General features: G+C 40.4%; 1 protein-coding gene across 1 annotated transcript; it reads left to right on the forward strand.

Moving 5' to 3' along the window:
• Positions 1–3,955: 3,955 nt before the first annotated feature.
• sh3bp5lb (SH3-binding domain protein 5-like, b) lies at positions 3,956–23,652 on the forward strand. Its single transcript, XM_023394803.2, has 6 exons — positions 3,956–4,505; positions 4,808–4,870; positions 5,020–5,148; positions 11,156–11,317; positions 17,114–17,287; positions 17,952–23,652. Exons 1-6 carry the CDS (start codon positions 4,248–4,250, stop codon positions 18,564–18,566), a joined length of 1,401 nt encoding a protein of 466 aa, XP_023250571.1. The 5' UTR covers positions 3,956–4,247; the 3' UTR covers positions 18,567–23,652.
• Positions 23,653–25,330: the final 1,678 nt, after the last annotated feature.

The following is a 25,330-nucleotide window of genomic DNA, read 5'->3' on the forward strand; positions in this document are numbered from 1 at the left end:
AGAAATAACTCCTGTAACTGTAAAACATTCTTTTGAAAACCAAAAGCGAATGACTCATTTTTCAATTTATATCATCATTGTTCCATAATTTAACCTCAACAATAGAAACATCTTATATTTTTGTACATTAAACTTACAAACACCTCTCATGACAGAATTGAAAAAAACTTTTATACACAGAGAGACTTTGATTTAATTCTGAACAATATTTACATTATTTTATAATTAAATTCCAGCATGAGGATTCAGAAAATTGATCAGTGTGATCACAGGAAACAGCCTTATTAAAACTACTCGTTTTAAAGGTCAATCCCCCACCCCCAACACACACACACACACACACACACACACACTTCCACACAATAAGTTATATAGGGAAGTAGAAGTGAGCAGTAAATTAAATACAAGGTCTTTTACTTTAGTATATCCCCCGGTTTAATACAGAATTATTATTGATTTAGATATAGACATTTTTTCTTTGATATAATCAGTTTTGTTTCCATGTTAGTTTATGATCAATCACAACCCTGAGGAATTTAGTAGTAATTTAATAACCATAAATGTAGTTTTCTCAATATTAAGTAACAATTTATTGACATCAAACCAAGTTTAGAGAATTTCCAGCTCCCTTTTAACGCCGTGCAAAAGTTTTTTAAAATTTCCCCCAGAGCAAAATAAATTTGTATCATCTGCAAAAATGACAAATTTGAACAGTTCAGTACAAATACCATTAATGTGAAATATGAAAAGTTATTGAAACAAGACTTTTCAGCCAGGGCTCAGGCGTCCAGCATCTGACCTGAGAATCCTCCAACCACAGTAAAAACATCAGCAACAGAGTGAAGCTGAAACCAAAAGTCCCAAAGTCCCCACACTCTCAGACTTAACCGGGACATTACCAGGAGGCTGGAGACTTCTGGTCGAGTCCACAAGGAGCTTCAGATGGACTTCCTGTGAATTTACAAAGAGCAGACTTCAACAAACATCTGGTTCTGGCTGCACAAAACGCCTCACGTTCAGAGTCTCCTGAAAGTCTGAGTGAAGGTTTCCTTAGAATAAAAACAGTTGCACAAAACACCCTTAAGTCTTCTCCTTAAGATTTCTTTAAAATGTTCACTTAAGTATTTAAGATTTTCCCCTTCTCTTAGTCTTATACTTAAGGAATCACTTAAAGTCAGTAAACCATTAGACCAAAGGGGGAAAAACGGTGCCTCTGGAAACCTTTTTTAAGAGATTCTATGCAACACTTAAGTAGTAGAAATGAAAGTGTCATACTTAGGTAGAAAACTGCAGAGTTTGACACTGTGCTGAAGGAGAAATGTTTCTCAGTTGTGTGTACGAGCAGGACTCTGGAAGACAATCATGGTCCATTATGAAACATGCAAAGGAATGATATGGAAACTTGAAGCCTCTCACACACCGTACACTGAGAATGGACATGTCAGTGAAATAAGAGGCATCTCGTGTCCAACAGTTGAACTTTCTGAATTAACAATATTCACATATTCAAAGATTCTGGACCTGTGGAAGCCCTGAAAGGCGAGTGATTTTTTTTTTTTCTTGGGAGAAACAAAGAAAGAAAAAATATTCTTTTCACATGCCTTTCAGGGGTTGTTTTCACAGATTAAAAAACTTAAACGAAAGTAGTGACCCTTACAGAAAAACCACATGAATTCATGTGTGGACACGTGGAAAACATGTTTCCTACATGTGATCACGTGTCACATGTAGAGCACGTGGAAAACATTTTACCAAAAGTGATGAATTGACAAACATGCAAACAAACAACAGCAAACTATGTACATGGGTGTCACATGGTAATTCCATAGGTTTCACATGGGACTTTACATGGGCTTCACAAAGTACACCATGAAAACATCTAAAAACCCCATGATCCCCAATATCCCAGCACGTGTTCCACACATTTCACATGTGACTTTAACATGTTTTCACATGTGCAAAAATCTCATGAACATGTGGTCACGTGTGATTTTGTGAAATGTGAAATTCATGTGGTTTTTCTGTAAGGGGAGGTCTGAAGTCTGGTCTCAGTGCATTTTACGCCCTTGCTGCATGAGCAGCAGGAAGTGATGTGAGTTTTTATGACCACAGCCGCTGCTGATCTGGTTGTGGTCAGTTGATTATTATGTGGTTGCACAAGCCAGATCAACCATACTGTGGGGAGTTTTCAGTCTCACCTGCTGTCATTGTACTCAGCAGGATTAGAAAACCATACATCTGCTGATGGACACAACATAGTAGTAAAGCCATCACCTGATAGAGAGGCCCTGGGTGTAAACTGTAGAGAGTCTGTGCTTGGAAATCACTGACCAATTTAACAGGTACAGTGGGACTGTCTGTGGTGTTGTTGCTTCATTCACTCAATTGAAAGACAAATAAAAAAGATTTTTTAGGATATTTACCAGTAAGACAGTTTGCATTTGGCTGCTGGTCCAGTCGCCTTTCACCTGTACCTGACATATGGCAAGAGTGTGGTTAGTTAGGTACACGGGATGAATACTGGTCTTGTTTCCCCGTCTTTATCTTTCATCAAAGGCCTGTGGGAAGAAGATGGATTTGTGCAAAGCCAAGTTACATCCTGAGTGAGCCCCATGTTAAATCAGACTGACTGCTCATGTTCTGGACTTGCCCTCTGCTCTGTCAAAACTGAAAATAAATATTTACAGTTCTCTGTTTAAGACCCTGTTTATATTTGGAGTAACTGCTAAAGAAAATAATCTTCCTCGATATAATTAATTGTGCCTCTCTGATTGCCAGAAGACAAATGTCAGAGGAGGTTAGATGAGATGAGATGAGATGAGATGAGATGAGATGAGATGAGATGAGATGAGATGAGATGAGAAGATAGATAAGATACTCCTTTATTAGTCCCATCTTGGGGAAATTTGAAATGTTACAGCAGCAAAGTGGACAATAAAAAAGGGTCTATCAGAAACTATCAGATGAAAAAAAGTTAAATAATAGATAATGTAATATGTACAATTAGATATTAAATCTAGCAAAACTAGCAGAAGATAAGGGATATTGCACAGTTGTTGACTGGCTCTGAGGCTTTCTACTGATAAACTGAATAAGGACTGGTGTCCATCTTTCACCAATACAAAGCACTGCAAGCTGATAAAGAAAATATGGTCATGTCGCAAATCTGAATCTGTCTTAATGATAACAGTTATTTACGTTATAGGTAGATAGATCGATAGATACTTTATTTATCCTCTAGGGAAAATTCATGTTGTATATATTATATAAAGGTGTGATGTGTCAACATTAAAGATTTTTTATTTACTTATTATTTTTTCTTACATTGCATTTGTTTCATTCCTTTTTTACTTATCTTCTTTTCCCATCAGTGTGTGTCCCTCTACAAAGAGTGATGTTTCCATATACGTCACCTATCAGGGGTTATTATCACATATAGATGGTAGGGCCTCTGGATGAAGATATGCATTTATAACATATTTGAAATTCCCATAGTATAATTTGCATATGTACAGTATATGTATATTATAAATATCAATGATGACTTATAACGTGCTGTGACCACATTTGTTAACCATACATATATAAATTCATTATGCAAGTTTATTCATTATTATAAACATGCCCCTCTTCACATTCTGGGAAAGCGGTCTCAATAGGCTTTGTAACCTATGTAACATGCCATACAATATAAGCATACATACATAAACATGCATATTTGTATAGGCTTGACATAGATGTCAATAGTTAAAAATGTTTCCAATTTCTAAAGGGTTTCCTTATGCGTTTTTATTTTATATTATCTTTCTTATATGGAAATTCACTGTATGTACATGTATTACATTTGCGTATGAATTTGTTATTTTAATGAAAGTGAAGCAGTCATGGTCACAAACACTGTTCAGGACCCCCGGAAGTCCAGGTCACAGACTACGTTGATTGTAGGAACTATAGTTCTAAGTATATTGAAATAACAGCGTAGAATAAATACGTTGTTTAATGAATGTGAGGATGACAAACAGAAGCAGAGCAGGGAGGAGAGCTGCGGAGTGACAGTCCTGTGCTGCCTGCATGACAGCGACCGGGCGGGGGGGGGGGGGTCGGCAGCGGAAGCCGTGTGTGGTTTACGTGCTGTGCAGACACAGCGGGACGGTTTAACACCGAAGTCCTCGGTGTTTTTCACTGGCAGTTTTTCCTGTAGAGTAAACAAGCTACTGTAGCGGTAGGCTAACAGCGACAGGCCGCACATGGAGCCAGGGACCTCGCGTGAAATTCCGAGCGGGGCAGGGTGCCTTAAACCGGCCGGGGTGCGGGAGGAGACCCCGGGGAAAGAGGCGAGAGGCGGTAAGGGGAGCACCGTGATGAAGTGCAGAGGAGCGGACGCAGACACCGCGAAGGAGGTGAGAGCGCACTGGGAGGATGATGGGGAGGCTGAGAATCAGATGAAACCCGAAGAAGGAGAGGATGCCGGCAAATACGAGGAAGAGCTGGACCCAAGAATTCAGGCATGTTTCAAAATGATCATTATCACTCATGTAGCCGAATAGATGAACCGTGTTGATGTATTTTACACGAACCATCCAGTTTATATTAGTCCTTATGGCATTTTTACTAATAAATTTGAACATCTGCACGTCCTAGTCTGCTCCTGCCACAGACTGGTGCCTGGGCTGGGCAGCCTCAAGTCTCTAGGCTGCAGCGTCCCTCCACTGAACATTTTAACACTGCTTTAATTCCAGCATCTTTCCAGCCTTTCTGTTGATCTTCTGCCTTTTAATACCAGTCATCTCCCCTCCTGTGTTTCCAGGAGGAGCTGGAGCACCTCAACCAGGCCAGCGACGAGATCAACAAGCTGGAGCTGCAGCTGGACGTGAGGGAGTTGTTGTTTATGTCGCTGTCAGAGTTTGTGCGCTGACCGACTGTTCAGTTGTTATCACAGCCTCAGCTGTCACACAGCTCGTGGCAGCTCTCACTGAATGTTGTATCTGTGATGTTATGTCATGTGTGTGCTGCCTGCAGGACGCCAGGTCCAGCTACAGGAGGATTCTCACTGACTCTGCCAGGAAACTCAACGCTCAGGGCTCCCAGCTCGGTGCCTGCATCGAGAAAGCAAGGCCCTACTATGAAGCCCGCAGACTGGCCAAAGAGGTGCGTGTTGCAGGTGCACATGAGTCTGCAGTGTATGTGCATGGATCAGAATGAGAGATTAACACTTTACTAATGTAAATTAGTGAAGTCAGAATAGTCCTGCAATACACCCCAGCTTTCATGAAGGTTCCAGTTTCCAAGGTTTGTTTGAACTGTCACAGAAAAGTGTTGATGAGGGTGTTTGTAATGTTTAGTCTACGCTCATTATTATAAATGAGGTGGACAAGTTACTAGAAAAATCTCTCAGAGGCTGAAGGTGAGGGTTGGAAATGTTTCCATTGGTTTGGTGCAGTGAAGGATAGAGTGTCCTGTAAAGTCCTCAGCAGTGCTATGTTAATGAACAAAAACTTAGACTAACACTTAATAAAAAAGTAACCTCAAGCAGGAGTACAAGGAGTAACAAGGACTATAATAAAATAAATCCTGCTCCTGCAGGATCACACACTATAGTCTGTTGGGTATTAAAACAGTGTCCCCCACCAGCCAATGAGATCTCTTGTTCAGCTTACGTTGTGTATCGTTCTGTCTCTGTAACATTTTCTGATGTTCTTGAAAGAAGAACAGGAAGCGGCAACAAAACAGCTGAGACAAACTACAAAAACATGCAGGCTAGCAGCATTCATGAAAAGGTAAGCTAGTGTAACTGTATCAAGTGCTGTGGATGCAACGTTAACGTTACTTCAAGTTGGTTAGTGTTTGTGTTGCTAGCAGAAGAAGTATGTTTCACGATTAATGTAACTGTCAAAATTTAGGTTCTCTTCTTGAAATAAACCCAGGATGAACATTATGTCAGTGAATCCAGCTTCTGAATAATCAGAGAACAGGTAGCCGTGGTAACGCTGGGTGGACAGGAACAACACAGAGTCAGCAGGTCTGATTTACTTAGGAAAACATGTTGTGTTACTGCAGAGCAGAGGGACACGGGGGCTGCGATGTGAACCTGTAAACATCTACACAGTGCCTTTTCCACTAACCTCATAATAGATAAGAAAGTCAGCTGTAACCATGGTAACTGTGCACCACAAAGATGGTGACACCCGGAACCTCAAACGGAGTGGATGACTGAAAAAATAGTAAATGCTGGACAAAAATTCGATTAAGATGTGTTTAGCTTTTGTTGACTAAAACCATGAATAAAAATGGACGTAGCCTCCGTGACGTCACCCACAGGTTTCTGAAGAACGCTTTTGAAGCTCAGAGTGAGCTGCTCCACCATCACCATCTTGCCAGTACCTGACTCCGCCCCTAACTCGCAGCTAATCCAAAAATAGTCGAAGAGGAGGGGCGTATGTGTAGCCGAGACTTTAGTGCAGGCCGGCTTGTGGCAAGCATACGTTCACCCACCTGCCATTCAAAGAAACCACACCCCCAAATATAAATATTTTTAGCCTCAATAAAGTGTAAACAGGTGAGTTATATAAAAATTCAACATTCTCCTATTTTCAGGCAAAGTTATGTTCAGGATCATGTTGACATTCAAATGGTTGGCTAGTTTATGGACCACAGTATTTTGAATAGGCTGATATCCGTTTTGCTTGGCAATGCTGTGAACGCACCTTGAAGTCACATCACATCATTTATATCCTTTAAATGTATATAAGTCACTGTTGGTTGCTAGCTGTGGTAGCTTTATGAGGTTAATAGGTTAACGTGTTCTTCCTAACTTGTTTTAAACTGTTCAATAATGGGTTAGCATGTTTAGTTCAGTTGCTTGCTAGCTTGTTTAGCCGGTAGCTAAAGGTTTAAGGTTTATGATTCAGCTCTGGCAGAGCAAAGGTTTCAAATGTGTGTTGGTTCATTTCAATGTGCGCTAGATAATAATAAATGTGAAGTACAATGAATGGGAGCCTAACTGTATGCTAGTCAAACACTGGCTAAATACTCGCTAACTGCTATTTTTACTTTGCTAGCGTGACATGACATGTTTAACTGTTGTAGCAGCAGCTCACAGTGGGTGTGGCTAACCTTGTCAATGAAATCACTTCCTGTTGCTAATAAAGAGGCTAAAGTGCGATAAACTGAGGAGACCCAGCGGCAGTAAGTAATCTGAGCTAATTCAACTTTGAATCTACATTTAAAGTTCAGTCTCGATTTGTCAGTTGGCTACTACTATGTTATTGGTGTTCAGGCTGCAATAGTTGATATAATTCATAAGTATGCAGTCAGGTTATAAATTAATAATGATGATCATAATGCTAAATTTTATTTACCTAGCACTTGCTAGTGACAAAGTTCTTGCGATCAATTTGTCATAATTTCATAATTAATTAAGTATGAAAGAGATGATGTCATAGATAAGTATCACCAAGTATAGACTGCACATATTTTAAATCAGTGTTCCACAGATGGGAACATATTGGCAGTGTTGTGCATGAACGTTGTTCATTGAACATGTTCATATTTTTTGTGAACGCTGAACTGAAGGAATCATTTTACAAATGGTGAACGTGAACGTAAGCTCACGTCTTACGACAGCATGACGTCTCCATAGACACGGTGCTAGCGGTACAGACGGGTTTAAAAGTAACTCATGTCTGTGATTCTTCAGTGGTATACAGTAATTCGTTTAGTTTGGGAGTGGCAATGATTTGGGGCTGGTGATGGATGGGTAGAAGGAGGTTCTATTGAAAAAGAATAGTGGCCTATTTATTAAAAAAAAAAAAACTGAACTTAGTTCAAAAGTTATGAACGTGAACTAGTTAATTTTCATCAGTATGAACTGGACTTTGAACTAGTTCTTTTAAAGTGTGAACTGGCACAACACTGCATATTTGTGTATGGAGTGATTCCTGTCTGCCATATGAGCTAGATCATCAGTGGTAATGTCCTGGAGAAGTCCTGGAAAATGATCTCTAGAAAAGAGTGGGAACCCTGCAAATGTAATCGTTAGTGTTTGCTTCATGATACACAAATAAAAAGATTTACAAATGTATACGTTAGGTGCATTTGTCTTCCTATCAGTGGACAAATATCAAACAACTTGAATAAGTGTTAAGTAATTCCATTAAAACAGCACAGCCAGTGAAGATGTGACACCGGACGATTCTAGTGGATGTAAAACGTGCTGACTTTATATTGTCTCATGAGATGCTGCTGCATGTTTTGAAAGAAAAACCACTAAAAAGACAAATGTTTTCCACTGGCACCTAAAAACAACATGCGACTACTATCAGAGGACGTGAAAGAGACACACAACTGCACACACACAATACACAGAACAAATGGGATTTTAAAAAGTAAATACGCACAAGGAGCTTTTCATATGCAGTTTATTCAAGTTGGGTTGTATTTATGTATTTGTAACATTTTCTTTTCAGTACGATATTTATTTCATTCTATTCACAGATCACTCTTGTTTTCATGTGTATATCATGACATTTCAGTAATATTCAGATTTTTTCCTCTTTATTGTCCCAACAATACACAGTTGTACTGGATAAATGTCATGTATAAGTAATGGCGATTCATACGTAGTCTGTAATGTCAGTAAGTGATAGCTGAGAGGGAATGATTTGCCTGTAATGAAGCCAAACTGATTAAGTAAAACTTTTAACCCTTGAAGGACTGGGGCCTGAGTGGCAGTCATGTTTAATCAACATGCTGAGGAGTCATTTGAAACTGTAATTGAACTAATGAAAATTGTGTGGAGAAAGAGCAGAGGTCTAATTGAAAGCAATAAACCAAATAATAGATTATTAATCTGAACCGTTAAGCAGTGTCATTTGTAGTTATAAAAATGCAAATTAGGAAACGAGGAAAATGCCATTAGTATTACATCAGTGGTGCTCGTATGACAGGTTTCAACAGCCTTTGCATTTTAATCACACGTCATGTAAAGACTCCATATGATAAGAACCATCAGTGATGCAGTCAGTGATCTCTCAGCGGCGATCTCCGGTATCCGTCTCCATCCAGCCGAGCCGTCCTGCAGCTCTATCTCGCGGACACATCGACCAAACCTTCCCATGTGATCAGAGTAACCTTGACTTTAGCAGCTCTCTTGCAAACCAACACAGACACACTTTCCTCCAGACGCTGACAGAACTCCCTGAGCTGCATGTCTGGATTGACTTTGTTCTTTAGTCAGGATAAACCCCAGTGACAGTGAGCTTTAATTTTAAAGGGAGACCTAAAGAACATACATATATATATATATATATATATATATATATATATTCACTGTTTTTGTTGTCAGAATTGAAAAAAAACAACAAAAACATCAAATCAGAAGAAACGCTCCCATTCTGCTGTTTGTATATTCCTTTTTTTTTCATTTTTCCTTGTTAAATTGAGGAACTAGAGGGACATTTCAAAATAAAAGCCGAGAGGACAGCGTGGCTGTTCTATAGCACAGACAGTGTGTTGATCATGTGTTTATTCCTCTGACGTGGACCAGAGAAGAAGCTTAGATCCTGAATATCTATGAATGGGAATGTTTTTCTTTAAAGTCTGGTGTGTGTTAAAACTCGACCTTAGAGGCGACTAATGTGTTAAACAGCTACATTATATGTAGTTATGGCTTTTGCTCTAAAAGCTGCTGATATGATAATGATCAATACGGCTGTGGCTGATTGATCTGTCCACTATGTGATGTCTGACTGATGAATTTCAGAATAAAGGTCGTAGTGTCGGCTACAACCAACAGCAGCTATAAACAGTGAACATTAGCTTGGTCATGTAGCAGAATATGAAGTGATTTGGTGAAAGAGTGAACAATAATGTGGAAACAGTGGAGACCTCTGCTGGTCACTTTAGACAACACTAGCTGGGAGGGACCACACAGTGTGTTTACATGTTAATTAATGAGGCTGTTAATTCATGATACACAAGTAAATAATACATCACACACTTCAGATGAAATATTTTTCATGTTTTAAAAAAACCTCTTTATCTATCTGTGCATAATGTTATACTATATAGAATGGCCACTCTATCCTCTTGGCTTTTATTTTGAAATATTTATCTTTAATTCAGTGTCAGCTGACTACCTTTTCTCATTATCATTCCAATTCAACAAGGAAGAATGATCCTGGTTTGACAGTGCCTGTTACAGAAAACTATATTCACATTTTTTAAATTCAAAATCCAGTTCAAATAGTCAAGTTGCTCAGATTTTATGAGTTAATTTCAAGGTAAAGAGACCAAAGTTGAGAGAAGATGAAATATTCAAAGAAAAAAAAAATCAGAGCTGCCAAAGATATTCTTCTCGAATCTTAAGCAGATTATGGATCATATGGACAGAGGTCTGATGGTCTCTCCTTAATAAACCTGATGTTCAAATTTGAATTTTCATCTTGAATTTCTGTCTGAACGTCACTAATCCAGTGTGGTAAACTTCATTTTTTCACACTCAGTTTATTTTTAAACGTACCAGTGTCATAAAAAATAGACAGGGGAAGATAAAGGGATGACTGTGCACTGTAGCACTACATGTGCTTTTGGCTCTTAGTTTAAAAGCGAAATTCTCCCAGTTTTGAAGATGATATCTAGCTCTTCTACAAAAGCCTTTCTTCTGACAGAGTTAGTGACAGTTCAATGTGATGAGTTTAACATCCCTGACAACCTCTGTAGTCTCATATAGACACTTGTTAGCAACCGGCCTTTTTTGCACCACTCGGAGTAAAAACTCTAGAGACTGAGTGTGAAAATCCAGGAGATCAGCAGTTTGAGAAACACTCAGACCAACAATCATGTCACAGCCAAAGTCACTGAGATCATGTTTCTCCTCATTAACTGCAGCTCCTCACCTGGATCTGCTGCTGCCACATGATTGGCTGGTTGGATAACTGCATGAATAAGCAGTTGAACAGGTGTTGAGTGTGCATTTGGACACAATTTATAAAGTTAAACTATAGTGAAATGGAGGGCCTTGATCTGCATCAGGACCTGTAAATTCCGATGTCTTCTTCAGACAGCCGCTCTGATGCTGGGAGGACTGTCTCCACTGTGCCTGCAGATTCAGTGATTGGTTGCAATGTTTGTCAGCTGCTGCTGTCTGTTCCCCCAGGCCCAACAGGAGACCCAGAAGGCAGCTCTGAGATATGAGCGGGCTGTATCCATGCACACCGCGGCCAGGGAGATGGTGTATGTGGCAGAGCAGGGCCTCCTGGCCGACAGGAACACCATGGACCCAACCTGGCAGGAGATGCTTAACCACGCCACCGCCAAGGTACACGCCCAGGCTTCTCCCCGACCTTGGAGTTTTGGTTTGTTCTGTGTTGGCTGAATCAGAGAAATGTGGCTACATTTCTGAGTAAGGCCAGCATGTGTGAATTTCATGCATGGGTTCAACTACATAGAGAGAAATTATTTTCCAACTTCTGTCCCATACGCAGATGTGAAACATGAACATATATTGAATTTCCATATATGAAATATATGTACATATACTGCATATATAAAATAACAACACATGTAAAAATTATATATAAAACCTATTAGAAACTTTAAGAATTTCATATATGGACATACAGTGTATGTCTACCCCATACAAATATTTATGTATATGCATGTATGCTTATATTGTAAACATGTATTATGTAAATATAGATCCACCCCAAAGCCTTTCAATATTGATATTATATACATTTGGTTCCAAATAGTTAACATGGATGTAGTGTGCTGAGCTGCAGTGCATTATACAGAAATGTGCTTGACCACTTATAAAATATAAAATTGATTATTACACTGAAAACCATGCAAGCAATAGTGTAAACAACACCAGGCAGAAATGATGCTAGATAGGTGAGAATATACAGATGTGTGTGTGTGTGTGCGTGTGTGTGTGTGTGTGTGCGTGTGTGTGGGTGTGAGAGAGAGAGAGAGAGAGCAGCGGGTATGTATCTGCAGGAGGGAGTGAGAATGTGTGTGTCAGAGTGAGCAGACAGGATTATGAGTCTGAGGTGGGAAGATTAAGTTTCAAACCAAGTCTCTAAACTGATCTTTTTATACTAACTCCCTCCTAATACTGAGAGAGAGAGAGAGAGCAGAAACAAAAACTTTACAGTGAGAAAGTCAAAGACCAGCGTCAAAAGAAAAAAAAAGAATAATAATAATAATAATACATTTTATTTATAAGCACATTTCAAGACACCCAAGGACACTTAACAAAGCAAACAAAACATTCATAATATATATACTGCTTAAAAAAATTGAGGGAACACTTCACAAATCAGATCTTGATGAAGAATTATTCAAGTGTAAAGTCTTTACTGATGTACATTGTATAATTTGTGGAGAACAAAATGACATAACAACAGTCAATGGAAACCAAAATCATCAACCCACTGAGGGCTGGCTTCACAATCACACTGAAAATCAAAGTAACAAATTGAAATCACAGGCTGATCCAACTCATCATGTGACTCAGTAGTGTGGACACAAACTAGAGAAGAATCACTCAGGAAGAATCAGGAGAGAGCAACTGTCTGTGGCCACCACATGTAAAACCATTCCCTTTTTGGGGGGTTGTGTTGCTGTTGCCTCCATTGCACCTGTTGTCACTTTCATTTGCACCAAAGCAGCTGAAACTGATTTACAATCACTTGTGCTTCCTAAATGGACAGATTGATATCCCTGAAGTGTAACTGACTATATACATTATACACACACACATGTACATGCATAATAAAGCAATGATAAACAAAAAACTAATTCATAATAAAAACTACATTACAATAGCCATACTTGTCTTTTCAGCTGTATATAATTGAGCTGATCCAGTGGCTGGCAGAGATGCTGTCTCAGTTTTCTAGGCCTATCAGCTGTGTTTGGCGTTGGAGGAATGTGATGCCCCCAAAGAGGACAGTGTGAGGGAAATAGGAACAGTTCATGACCCTCATGGTGGTCGTTCTGTTACGGCTTGGGCATGTACTGATTTCACTGCTGGAAGCAGCAAGATGAATGTAGAGCACAAACTGTAAATAGAGATGGACGTAGAATCTTTGACGTCACCTGCCACCCCAACTCTCGGCTGATCCAAAAATGGTCAAAGAGGTGAGGCGTGTGTCGAGCCAAGACAACAAACCGGCGCATACCAGTTAGCATCGTTAGCATAGCCTGGTTTCTGGGCATCTTGCTTGAAGGCTAATCCAAGGCTGATCTTTTGGCCAGATCGCCAACCCTTGGTTGGAAGATTAGGGTTAGGGCGACATGGTGGGATCTGTCTGTGTGGGGTTTGTCCCACAGTACAAAGACATGCAGGTAAACTGGTGACTCTAAAGCGTAGGTGAGCTTGAATGGTTGTTTGTCTCTAAGTATCAACCCTGTGATCGACTGGACCCTGTCTCTCGCCCAATGTCAGCTGGGATCAGCTGCAGCCCCCGAACCCTCTAAAAGGATAAGCGGGTACAGCTAATGGATGGATGGATGAAGCAATGATGTCCACAGTGGCTTGAAGAGATTCTCAGCTAAGTCACTCACCAGGACAAGCAGCTCCTTGAATGAATATAGAAATTTTAGTAGCATGCATCAAAGAGGTTCAATCTCCTTTTCTCTCAGAATTAAACTTTAAAGGTCATTGTGCAGTTGTAATTTTAATGATTGATGGTGACTGGGAATGGAGCCTGCAGAGTTCAGCCAGAGCTGCTGCTGTGTTTCGTTCTGTTCTTCAGGCAGGCCTTGCACTCTTGTTGGACACTTCTGGAATGTCATGGAATTTAGACAGGCAAAGTGAAGTAAACAAAACTAAACAAAATTCATGTACCTTGGATTTGAGGCCACAATTCAGTAAGACTTTGGTACAGGTGGAACAGTTGGAACAGATAAATATGGAAGATGTTGTTGTTTATGAATTTAAAAAATGTAAAAATGTGGCTCATTGGGCACAATTCTTACTGTAAAAATTATGGCACATTAACATATAGTTATGAAAAAACACAAATGCCAACATTCAGCATTGCTTAATTACAGTGGCCGAGACGGGGTCAGCACAATGAAAAAAACAACACAAATGCAAAAGCAACAACACAAATGCAAATTAAGTCATAACACAAATGTAATACCCATGACATGAATACAAAAGCCACAACACAAATACAAAAGTCATAACACAAATGCAAATTAAACCACAATACGAGTACAAAAAGCCACAACATGATTTCAAAAACAGCACAAATGAAAATTAAACCACAACTGAAGTGAGCAGCAATCCGTCTATACTATTAGTGTTGGTTGCCGGGGGACTATTATTGCTGGCAGGCGGACTATTTTGATCAGGAACGTTTAAGAAATAAGTTTGAGAAGTTAGTGAAACGTTTTTGCCAGATAATTGTGATTAAAATTGCTTTGTCACAAATGAGCAATGTTGTTGAATGTGTTGACACTGCGCTCAGGAGTAAGCTTTCCTGCACTGATTGTGTGGCGGGCGACAGGATCTCTTATGTTTTGCATTTCCGATTGTGTCGCTATGTACCGCAAGAGAGCACACACCAGACATGCATTGTCTTGCTGTAGATCAAGTGCAGACAAAGATGTGAAAATTTCATGTAAATAAAATTACGATTGACTCTCAAGGGTTATTTCCTGTATCTAGCTGTCATGTCTATTGGAGGTAGTGTGCCAAAAATAAAGGTTTGCAATGCACTGATATGTGTCACATACAAATTCACCTCTAAACAGTCATTTCACTGCCACTGCTTTATTTCTAAATTTATTTCTATGTATAAGCTGCCATGACAAACTGGAAGCGTGTTTTCTACCCCAATGCTGCGAACACACCCTGTAAACAGGAAACCCATTAACAACAGTCACAGCTGGTGCAGCAGGGTAACAAACAGGACCCAAATGCAGACGGTGAGGCAGAGCTTAAGCTGTTCACAACAAAGAGGATTAAAAGGCCTTCAGGATAGTGAGGCAGGCAAAGGTCAAAACTGTAGAAAAGAGTCCAAACAAGTCCAGTAAGGCAGAGGCAAGAATCCAAGAGACACAAGGGTCAGAATCCAGGTAAGACAGACAACACACGAGAAACCAGGACACAAAGCACAGTAAAGACAACATAACAACTGAACAGGGGGAAGACTATGTATATGCACTAGAACTACTGTCCCAAAAAATGTATATTCTTTCCTGAGACACAAATTGTCTTTAATTTTAGTGAGAATGCATGTCTAATTTAGAATTTCATAATTTCAAATAAAACCTCATTCAGGTAATAGATTTTAAAATAAAACAGGAACGGCGGGACGTCATTATGCAGCAGTGCTTTAATTTAAGAAACACTGAGGTGACACTGAATTATGTCAAATTATATAGTATCTGGAAAAATGGAGGTGCTGTACAATCACTTTATTTTCACTTTATATAGGCAGCACATTCAATGTCACCCTCAAAAAGAATGGTACGTAACACCCATACAAATTACTAAATACAAAATGCAAATCAGACAATCAGGCTACCAGACAAAAACTACATGAAAAAACAAAACAAAAACATACATAGATCTTCATTTTCCAGATTGCAACAAAAAAATAAAGTGTTAACAAACATGAATTTAACCCTTTAGTGCTTGGTTGAAAAAATCGATTCAAATAGATTTTCATTTGAATAATTTGACACCGATTAATAAAGTCCCAACATCAATCTTTTAATATGAACCTTTACAGTCTCATGGATGTATGAAGCTGTAATGCTGTTAGCCTCAAGTGATGGCTATAATAAGTATTGGCCGCTACAATAGAAGAAGAATCCGTGTGTACCTGTTGGTACACAATGCACATTAGTGACCTACGTATTATTTCACGAGATGTGTGACTAAGCTGTTGGTCACGTTAAATTGAAAGTGTATTAATATAACTGCTTTGGGTCCATTTGTAATGTAAAAATGTCATATTTGTATTAATGCATCAGGTTAGAGGAATAATTTACAGCATTAGTTCTCTGTTAATCTCATTCATACCCAAGCAAAACTGGTGTTGTAACTGAAATATCTCTGACTGAATCCATTCATTCATTAGCCATCCCCGTTATACTTATAGGGTCGGGGGGGGCGACTTAAGATTTAACCTGGAGCCAATCCCAGCTGACATTGGGCGAGGGCCAGTCTATCACAGGCCTGACATATAGACACATACAACCAGTCACGCTCACATACACACAAGCACACACCTATATTCAATTTAAAATCACCAATGAATCTGTGCGTCTGTGGCTGGAGGAAACAGAGAACATGAAAACTCCACACTGAAGCCATTTGTGGACAAAATGAATGGAAATGTTATGAGAGCAGAGCAGTAGACTTACCTACATTGAACTTGTAGCCAGAGAGAGTGCTAAATTCATTGATTGTTGCTAACACAACTGGGATTAATTGATTAGGGTTGCAGAGGAAATAGCAGTATATTGTCTGCATACAATGTAATAGTATGCTTCCTTTTCCCAGTGTTACCATTAACACATGGGTGTGTTCTAACAGCTTCAGAGGTTCAGGTTTAATCTCTTAGCTCAAAGCTTTTACTTTCCGCACAATGGAGTTAATTGGTTTGTATGAGGAATGTTCCTCTGGTAATGTTTGGAATACTCATACATTCTACTTAAAAGTTCATTCTGGGTTAGGGTTATCAGGACCTGTAGCTTTTCCACCAGGGGTGTCATCAATAGCTTCCTTTATTTGTGCATATGTAATTGACTTATTCAAATCAAATCAAGTTTATTTATAGAGCATATTCAAAGCAACCAAAGTTGAGTGATGTACAACATAGTAACAGCCAAAAGGAAACAAAACAAGGAGATAACTTTTCAGATGACTTAACTATCCCATAGGCAAAGACAGTTAGGGAATAGTTTGAAATAAAAAACTAAATAAAACACAGAGGTTAAAAGTAAAAGATAAACCTTCAGGACACCCAAGAGCCAGAGAAAACGTGGGTTTTGAGTTTAGCCTTAAAAATGTCCACAGAGGACTTGACGAGGTCCATTTACTTGACGATGCAGCGTTCCCTCTCTCAGTCACATCTCCTGTGCTGGTCAGGTGAACGAGGCGGAGGAGGAGCGCCTCCACAGCGAGCGGGAGCACCAGCGAGTCACACAGCTTTGCCAGGACGCAGAGGCGCGAGTTCAGACCCTCCAGAAAGCACTGAGGAAGGTCATCCTCAAGTCCAAACCTTACTTTGAACTCAAGGCTCAATTCAACCACATTCTGGAGGTGTGTACCAGTGTTTTTGAAACATACATGTTTGTACCGTTAGCAACAAGCTGATGATTTCAGCAGACGTACTTTACCTGCGGTACAGTGTTAATGCAGAGGCTGCAAAATGTGATTTACAGTACATGCAGACATTTGAGACTTTCATTTGAACTTTGAAATTATCCCACTGAGGCTGAAAGGTGATTTTTGGTAGTTTTGGTGTTTATGTGTGTGGTTCTGTCCAACAAGCTGTGAAGGCTGGTGACATCATCATCCTAATTCAAGCGAACAGGTTGACGGTGATGTGATTAGTTTCCTTTATGTCTGGAGAATATAATTTGTAGGTCGGAGCGTCTCTGTAGCACCACCAACATTTATGGTGACATAACAACACACAACAATGTGACACATTTTACCTTTGTCAAAAAAAACAGCTGCTCCTGAGATTCTGTTTCAGCCACTGTGATTTGGATATTGCATTTGGCCATATTGCGATTTTGATTATATTACGATTAATTGTTTAGCCCTATTTAAAATCACAGTAAAAAGGGATGAATAATTGTGATTTTAGGTTTAAACCAAAGTATAATTAAAGAAATGAAAATGGCAAACTTAAAAAGCGACTCCCTTTGGGTCTAGTGTCTTGAGACGTTTCTCTAACTTGCTTCTAACTGTTTTTCAGGAACACAAGGCTAAAGTAGTCAGGCTGGAGGAGCAGGTAGCGAAAGTAAAAACACGTTACTCTGTGGCCCTGCGGAACCTGGAGCAGATCAGTGAACAGATTCATGCACAGAGGGGGCGAATCAGAGCCAGCAGCGGGCGTCCCGCGGTCTGTGGGGGGCGGAGCTCCCCTGTAGGTGCTGAGGCCGAGGTCAGAGCCGCCATCGGGATTCACGTCAGTAGCTGTGCTGCGGTCGGCGGCATGGAGAGCGACTGGGCTGACAGCGAGAAAACCCGGCTGTGGGTGGAGAGGCACAGAGAGAGCGGCTGGGGCCAGAGGGAGCGGCTGGAGGCGGAGCAGGCCGGCTCGGACTGTATGTCGGTCATCAGCCTGCAGACCATCGCCTCCGACCTGGAAAAGTGCGACTCGGTGGAGCACCTGGGTGACATGAGTGACGCCGGGAGCGTGCTGTGCGAGGAGTGGGACCGCAACAGGAAGCCTAATGAGAGGCCAGTCAGTAGGGAGGTGGTGACCCAGGGGCCCCAGCTGCAGAAGGCCCAACAGGAAAAGGGAGTGGTCAGTAAAGAGAAGCAGGAGAGCTTTGTCAAGCAGCACTACAGAAGTGTTAGTCTATAGTCAGCAGGTGGAGGAGGAAGCTGATGACGAGTGAGGATCATGGCGAGCGTATGATGAGGGATCAGAGAGGAAGTCAGAGGTGGAAGACGAGCCGGAGAGAGGCTGACAGTGATCGACACATCCCGCACTGCCGCTGCAGTTAGGAATAGCAGGGAGGGTTGGAAGGTACACTGGCCGCACACTAATGAATCTCTACGTGGCAGCAATAAAGTGAGAGAGCGGTCCCGCATAGCGCACCGACCTCTCCTCACGCTCGTACTTCGCTGCGTCTGATCCAGGCTGATGCTCCACACACTGAAGCTACACAGCAGGCTGAGGAAAACCAGTCACTGTAGAGCGCAAACAGGCGATTTAAAACAACGCTAACACATGCTGGTGTCTGGTTTTTAATGTCTCCACAGACCAATTTGAACAGTCGCTCTCTGTGTTGACACGGTGTCAGCTGTTTTTTTTGATTGCTCTTGTTTAAGTTAAGTTTATTTTTGTAGCCTCGTCCAATGTTTTTATCAATTATAAGATTACATTAAACATTTAGGAACACTGTGACATTGTCAATAATAAGTTCAACTGATCAGACAGGGTGTAAACAAGCCAGATTACATAAACTACCTTATTACCACTAATAATCCCACATTACACAGAAACGCACTACTATGGTGGTGTGACTTCCATATGTATGACAGGTCAAGTTATGGCAGCAAGGTTTACAAAAGCCTTGTGTTGTTGGCCACAGATTGACTAAACTACATTAACGTCAAAGAGTCACTGAGGGGAGCTAACTTGTCACCTGACTGATCACATGACTTCTTGTGTTTCTTGATCTGTCTGACTTATTTTTAGCATTGTTCCCACATCTCTTGGAAAAAGTGCAGTGAACAGTCCTAGATGTTTAGAGGAACGCTGCGATCACGTTTTGTTGCCGCTGATACTGATCATCTATGAGTGAAATCGGCCGATCCACCGCTGATACCGATCATGGCGTACGTTACATCAGTCTCACACACTTTGTAAAAAGTTCCACACGACCGACATGTTTTTGTTCTGGTAGCCTCACGCGGCGGCGCGGTGAACGAGCTGGGAGGCGGGACTACACTACGCAGCACACAGCGCTTCTCTCAGCCGCAGACACTGGAGTAGGCTATTAACCACAGCTGAACGGTTTGGAGGTGATCGGTAACCAGGAGCATTAATGCCAGTCTACCAATCTGTATTTTTAGTGAAAATTGGCTGATAATGATCGGTTGCCGATCAAGATACCACAGTTTAATCATCATCTTGACGAACCCTAAATAATGAAATAAAAACTTTGAGAGGTACAGGGCTCATCTTCAACCATTATACAAGTATTTTTATTTAAAGTAATATCACTAAATGCTACTATTTCCTAAAGCGGCTGGAGCCATGTGGGCTCAGATTTATTTTTAATATATACACTCACTTGTCAATTTATTAGAAACACCAAGAAGCTAAAACTAATGTAGTGTAAAGGCCCTATTTTAACGATGAAAGAAAGTGGTGTAAAGCGTATGGAGCGAGTGCTTTTACAGCACCAGCATAGTGTAGGTTCACTAGTGCAGGTAAGCGCAGTGAACGGTCATGTGTAACGGTGACTCTGGAGCGGCTGCACAGCTGAAAGCGGTACAGTTATGTCAGGATGCCTTAAAATAACAGTAAAAAACACCAATTACTTCAGACCAGGTTTTCGTTGGTAGATTGCTGCTTCAAAACAGCAATGCAACAACAATGCATCTGACCACACCTCATTTTGAGACTATAGGTGCTCAGATGGGTGCAAGTGTATGCTATTTAAACAATGTGGGAGTGTGTATCGGGGCGCTTTGCGACAGGTGTAAGATAGAGCCCTAATACTACAGTCATCCTTCATGAAGGTTGTAAAGTTCAGTTTGTGTTGAAGCTGTCTCGGAGGTGCTGATTCAGCTGTGTGATCACTGTGGAGGCTGCAGTTTGTGCTGCTGTTGTTATCAGGTGGACAGGTGTATTATTCTGTCCAGCCCATTTATATCAATGAGGGTGGGCTGAACACCACAAACACCTCTCTGTTTAATACACCCCAGTTCAACAGCAGCACAGAATACATCCTCTGAAACAGTTTCAACATTACAACCTTCACACAGGTTGAATTTATTGCAGGACTATTGCATTAGACTGCATTCCTGTTGGCTGGGTGTACCTAATAAACTGAAACTAAGTGTAAATATGCACTGATCAACCGAGGGTAATTTGGTTTGTTGTGCCACAGATATTAACCATCAGCAGTAGCTTCTGGTTCTGGTCTGGATCTGGTTTTGTCAGAGCAAACTGATTAAACAGTTTACTCACCTGCGTAAGTAACTAATAAACTCAGAGTGAGGATTGGCGGTGTGTGAGGTGCTTATCTATAGTGAGTGTATTAGCTGCAGTAGCGTCAGTTTAGAGAAGCAGCAGCAGCACCGGTACAGAAGCTGAGTGATGAGCTGCTGAATGTCCCTGAGTGGACCAGCCAGAGCCCCGACCTGAACCCAGTCAAACATCTGGAGAGACCTGAAACTGTCTGTACAACGACAGTCCCCATCCAACCTGACAGAGTCTGAGAGGATCTGCAGAGAACAATGGAGAAAATCCCCAAATCCAGATGTGCAAACCCAAGAAGACTGGAAGCTGTAATCACTTATTCAGCTAAGCCCTGAATAAAGTGTCTGAATACTTATGTCAATGTGATATTTCTTCTTTTTCTTTTTTTTACTTTTTGCAAAAATGTGTAAAATTGAGTTTTCTCTTTGTCGTCATGGAGAACAGAATGAAGACTGATGAGGGGAAAAAAGAAATTTAAATGATTTTAGTCTAAAACGGCAACATGACAAAATGATGAAGCGGTGTGAAGACTTTCTGAATATTCTGTCTCCAGCTGCTTCAAATAGGTATTTCATTGTTTCAGTGACTTTAACCTCTTGCATACCTTTGGGGCGTTGAGGTGCATTCTTCACATTAAGAACATGACGACATGTGTCTTCAACTTGCTCAAGCGTCATCGCACGATCAAAACAGGGCCAGACCTGCCGGGCCTGTATGTGAGCTGATATGAACTTATTGCCATTATATCATCCATCCATTGATTAGCTATACCTGCTAACTTGTGAGGGTCACAGGGGCACGGGGCTGGAGCCCATCCCATCTGAGACTGGGTAAGAGGCGGGGAACACCCCAGATAGGTTTGTTGGTCAATCACGGACAGATGTATCAAACAAAACTAATTTATGGAACCCTTCTAAAAAATATTTATGTTAATGTGAGTATGAAGAAAAAAGACTTGCTGATGGATCAGTATTAGATTGTTAAAACTTTTTAAAATATCCATTTCCTCCATTTTACCATGATGGCCTGTTGCACAGAGTCATGCCCAGGGAAGCAGCCAAATGTTCGATAAGTTGATGATGTTTTATTTAATTTAAAGTGCCTGTGAGTTGGATTTGGTTAGATCCAAGAGGTGGATGCTTTACAGTTCCATTGAAATAAAATATAGAATTACTTCAAAGAGCTGAACTGAAACCAGCATTAGTCAACAGACAGTCTACTTCAACTGGAGAGCTAAAAGTCTGTCTAATTGTCTAAGGTAGATTCAAGATGTATGACTTAAAACATAATGTTTGACACTGATGATAGATGATTTTTTTGTCTGTGTGTTCATTGTTCTCAGGTTAGTCCAACAGGAAATGTCCAGAGTATAGTGTTAGTAGTGTCAGCACATAATTCCACCTAAAACATCTCTGTTTCTGGACGGAGTTAACAAACAAGATACAGTCTGTTAAAGTCATAGTTCAGGGTTTTAGATGTGGGGTTGTGTGAGGTGCTTATCTATAGTGAGTGTATTAGCTGCAGTAGCGTCAGTTTAAAGAAGCAGCAGGAGCACCGGTACAGAAGCTGAGGGATGAGCTGCTGTGGACCCCACAGAAACAAACTCATATCAGTTGAAGTGTTGCTTTATTTTGAATATTTTCACCACTTAATCTGCCGTCAGACAGACGTTTTCAACAGTTGAGCGACGGTCTTACGATGCACAAGCGTGCCTTCGCCTAGCTTTGTCCGTCTCAAATACTTACATACTGTAGTTCCAAAGTAAAGGGCTGTTTAACGGCAGATAAAGTGGTGAAATATTCAAAATAAAGTGAACACTTCAACTGATATGAGCTTTTTTTCTGTGGGTATTTCTTAAAGTGGCTAAAACATGTTTTTGTGGATGGCCCTGTCCACAGCAGCTCATCGCTCAGCTTCTGAGCCGGTGCTCCTGCTGCTTCTCTAAACTGGGAGCTGAACTGAATCTAATACACTGACTATAGATCAGTACCTCACACAAGCCCATGTCAAATAATCTGAACTATCACTTTCATTTGGTGTGTGTTTACCCCCATTTCCAGACTTTATGCTAAGCTAGGCTAACCCCGCTCTGACTCCAACTCCATACACACAGATATGAGACTGATATCCATCTGAGCATCTCACTCTTTAAAAGTAACAGGTGGGTGTATTTCCTGTGACATTGAACTACTTAATAGGTACAAATGTTATGTCACTGCAGGTTTTGAATTCTGCATCAGTACAGAGGTGGGTGGTGTTCACTGGCTGATATTCATGTCCAATATCTGAGAAAATGATCCTAATTTAAATAATGTGAAATGTCATCTTAAATTAATATGAATATTTATTGTAACTGAACAGGGAGTAAAAGGTGGTTTGTTTTTACTAATGTAAAATGTGTTTTCTCAGTTGACCTCTTACATTTATTAGCAGTGAAAGCACTTTTGATCCTTACGGTAATGTGAATATTTGGTTTTTGCAGATGTGTGGTCTGTGATTTCTTTTTAGAAGTGGCTTTGCACCACTGCAGCATGTTTGCACTGGATTTCTTTACTAAAACATATTTCATGACTTCAGTCTAAACCCTGGTTTACAACGTTGCTGTGGAAAACTGTTCAAAGTGAATGTACAGTTTCAGGAGAAACAGGTGTATAATACTGCTGATTTGCATCTTATTAAACATGCAAAAGTTATTTTGTGGAACTTCATTATTAAAAAGTTTTATTAAACAGTATTTAACTTGCTTCACTCTCACAGTTGCGTGTGTGTTCATTCTTGAAGATGGAAATGGTAGCTTGACAAAAAAAGAAAAAGATCTTAACATCCACTTACTGGGTTAACTGGGTTTCTGTGCTTTCAACAGCACTTCAGGTCCTCTTGAGCGGATGCAGAAAATAGTATGAGCATAGGTGGAGTGCTGCTGCCACTCTTTTTCTCCAAGTGATGAATTAAAATATCCGCAGTTTGCATAATCCTGTTGAAATTTATATAGATTTTCACATCACTAAAGTGTATGTCATGTAGAGCCAATAAAAACAAATGAAATGGTCAAAGTTTTCATATTGACATTTAAGATGTATTGATTTCATTTCCATACGTCAATCATGCATTGAGTAACACTCAAGAAAACATTCCACCTTAAAAGTGTCCAGTAGCTGCCGGAAGCCTCTGAGCTGCTCAGTGAATTAAATGGTTAATTAGTGAAGATGAAAAGACAGAAATAATCCTTTCATTCATTATTCACTCTTCTGACAGTTTCTATATCTGTGATGCTTTTATACAGAAACATGACAGAGTCAGTCTGTTACACTTGAACAGCTTGTGCTGCTGGAAATGAAAGCTAGTTTAGCCACATTTTCAGAGCCTAGCCTGTTAGCTTAGCTACGTTTTCATAGCCTATCCTGTTAGCTTAGCTTGACCCCCACTTGAACTGCCGCTTTTCCTCTGAATGGATGTTTCCAACATGGCTTAATTTGTAAATGAAATCATTCAAAACACAAACTTCTTGTGTTCATTCACCTGCTGCTTAATGCTACATTGATTACAACCTGGTACATTTATCGTATTGTATCATGGGAACAGTGGTGAAATAACCTTCAAAATGAGCTGGAACTTAACCCAGCATGCCATAGGTGCGCTCCGGTACTTTAACAAATAGCACTACACCTCTGTATAGAACAACTTTTATTGTGTGGCCAAAGTTCCAGACTTGGGTCATGCGATGAGCCATGCACCATCTCCACGACAAATGCTGATATGCTAGGGTGACCAGATGTCCCCATTTTCCGGGGACAGGCCACCAAAAATGCGGGACTGGAGCTGTTCCTGGAAATGTCTCAGTTTTTAACTGTGAATTAAAAACAGACCGGAGAGAAAGACAGGCAGCAGAGCAGACAGGCAGATGTCTAGCGCTGTGCTTGGCTGGCCACTATAGCAGCTGCAGAAACGAAGCTAAAACCATCAAAACAGAGTTATCCAGTTTTTTTGTCTCTAGGCAGAGGAAAGGTTAGCTGGCTCACTTATTGGTTAGGAGTTCATAACCGGGCAGTAAACTAACTAAAACAAACCCAAAGCCCCACAGCCAGAACTTGAAAAAATACTTTTCATGACATGAAGAAGAAGTTGCCCAACAGTCTGTAATAGACTTCTCATGACAATATTCACAACCTTGAATACTTTTATGGAAAACCCTTTTGATTCTTTGGAACTGTGGACCCTTAAGCACTAAAGGATTATAAATAATCGGGACATGCAATTGGATTTCACAACCTCTTTAAAGGAACGAGCCACCACCGTTTTGCCATCTTGCTGGTTTATGTTGCTGGTAAATCTGACTGAATTATACTGTTTTACTCAAGGTTTCTGTAAAATGAACTGAACAGTTGAAATGTGGAGAAGCTATACAAGCTAAA

The sequence above is a fragment of the Seriola lalandi genome, unplaced genomic scaffold (assembly GCF_002814215.2).
Source record: "Seriola lalandi dorsalis isolate HSWRI2012SDOR001 ecotype SW California unplaced genomic scaffold, Sedor1 jcf7180002054954, whole genome shotgun sequence".
NCBI lineage: Eukaryota > Metazoa > Chordata > Actinopteri > Carangiformes > Carangidae > Seriola > Seriola lalandi.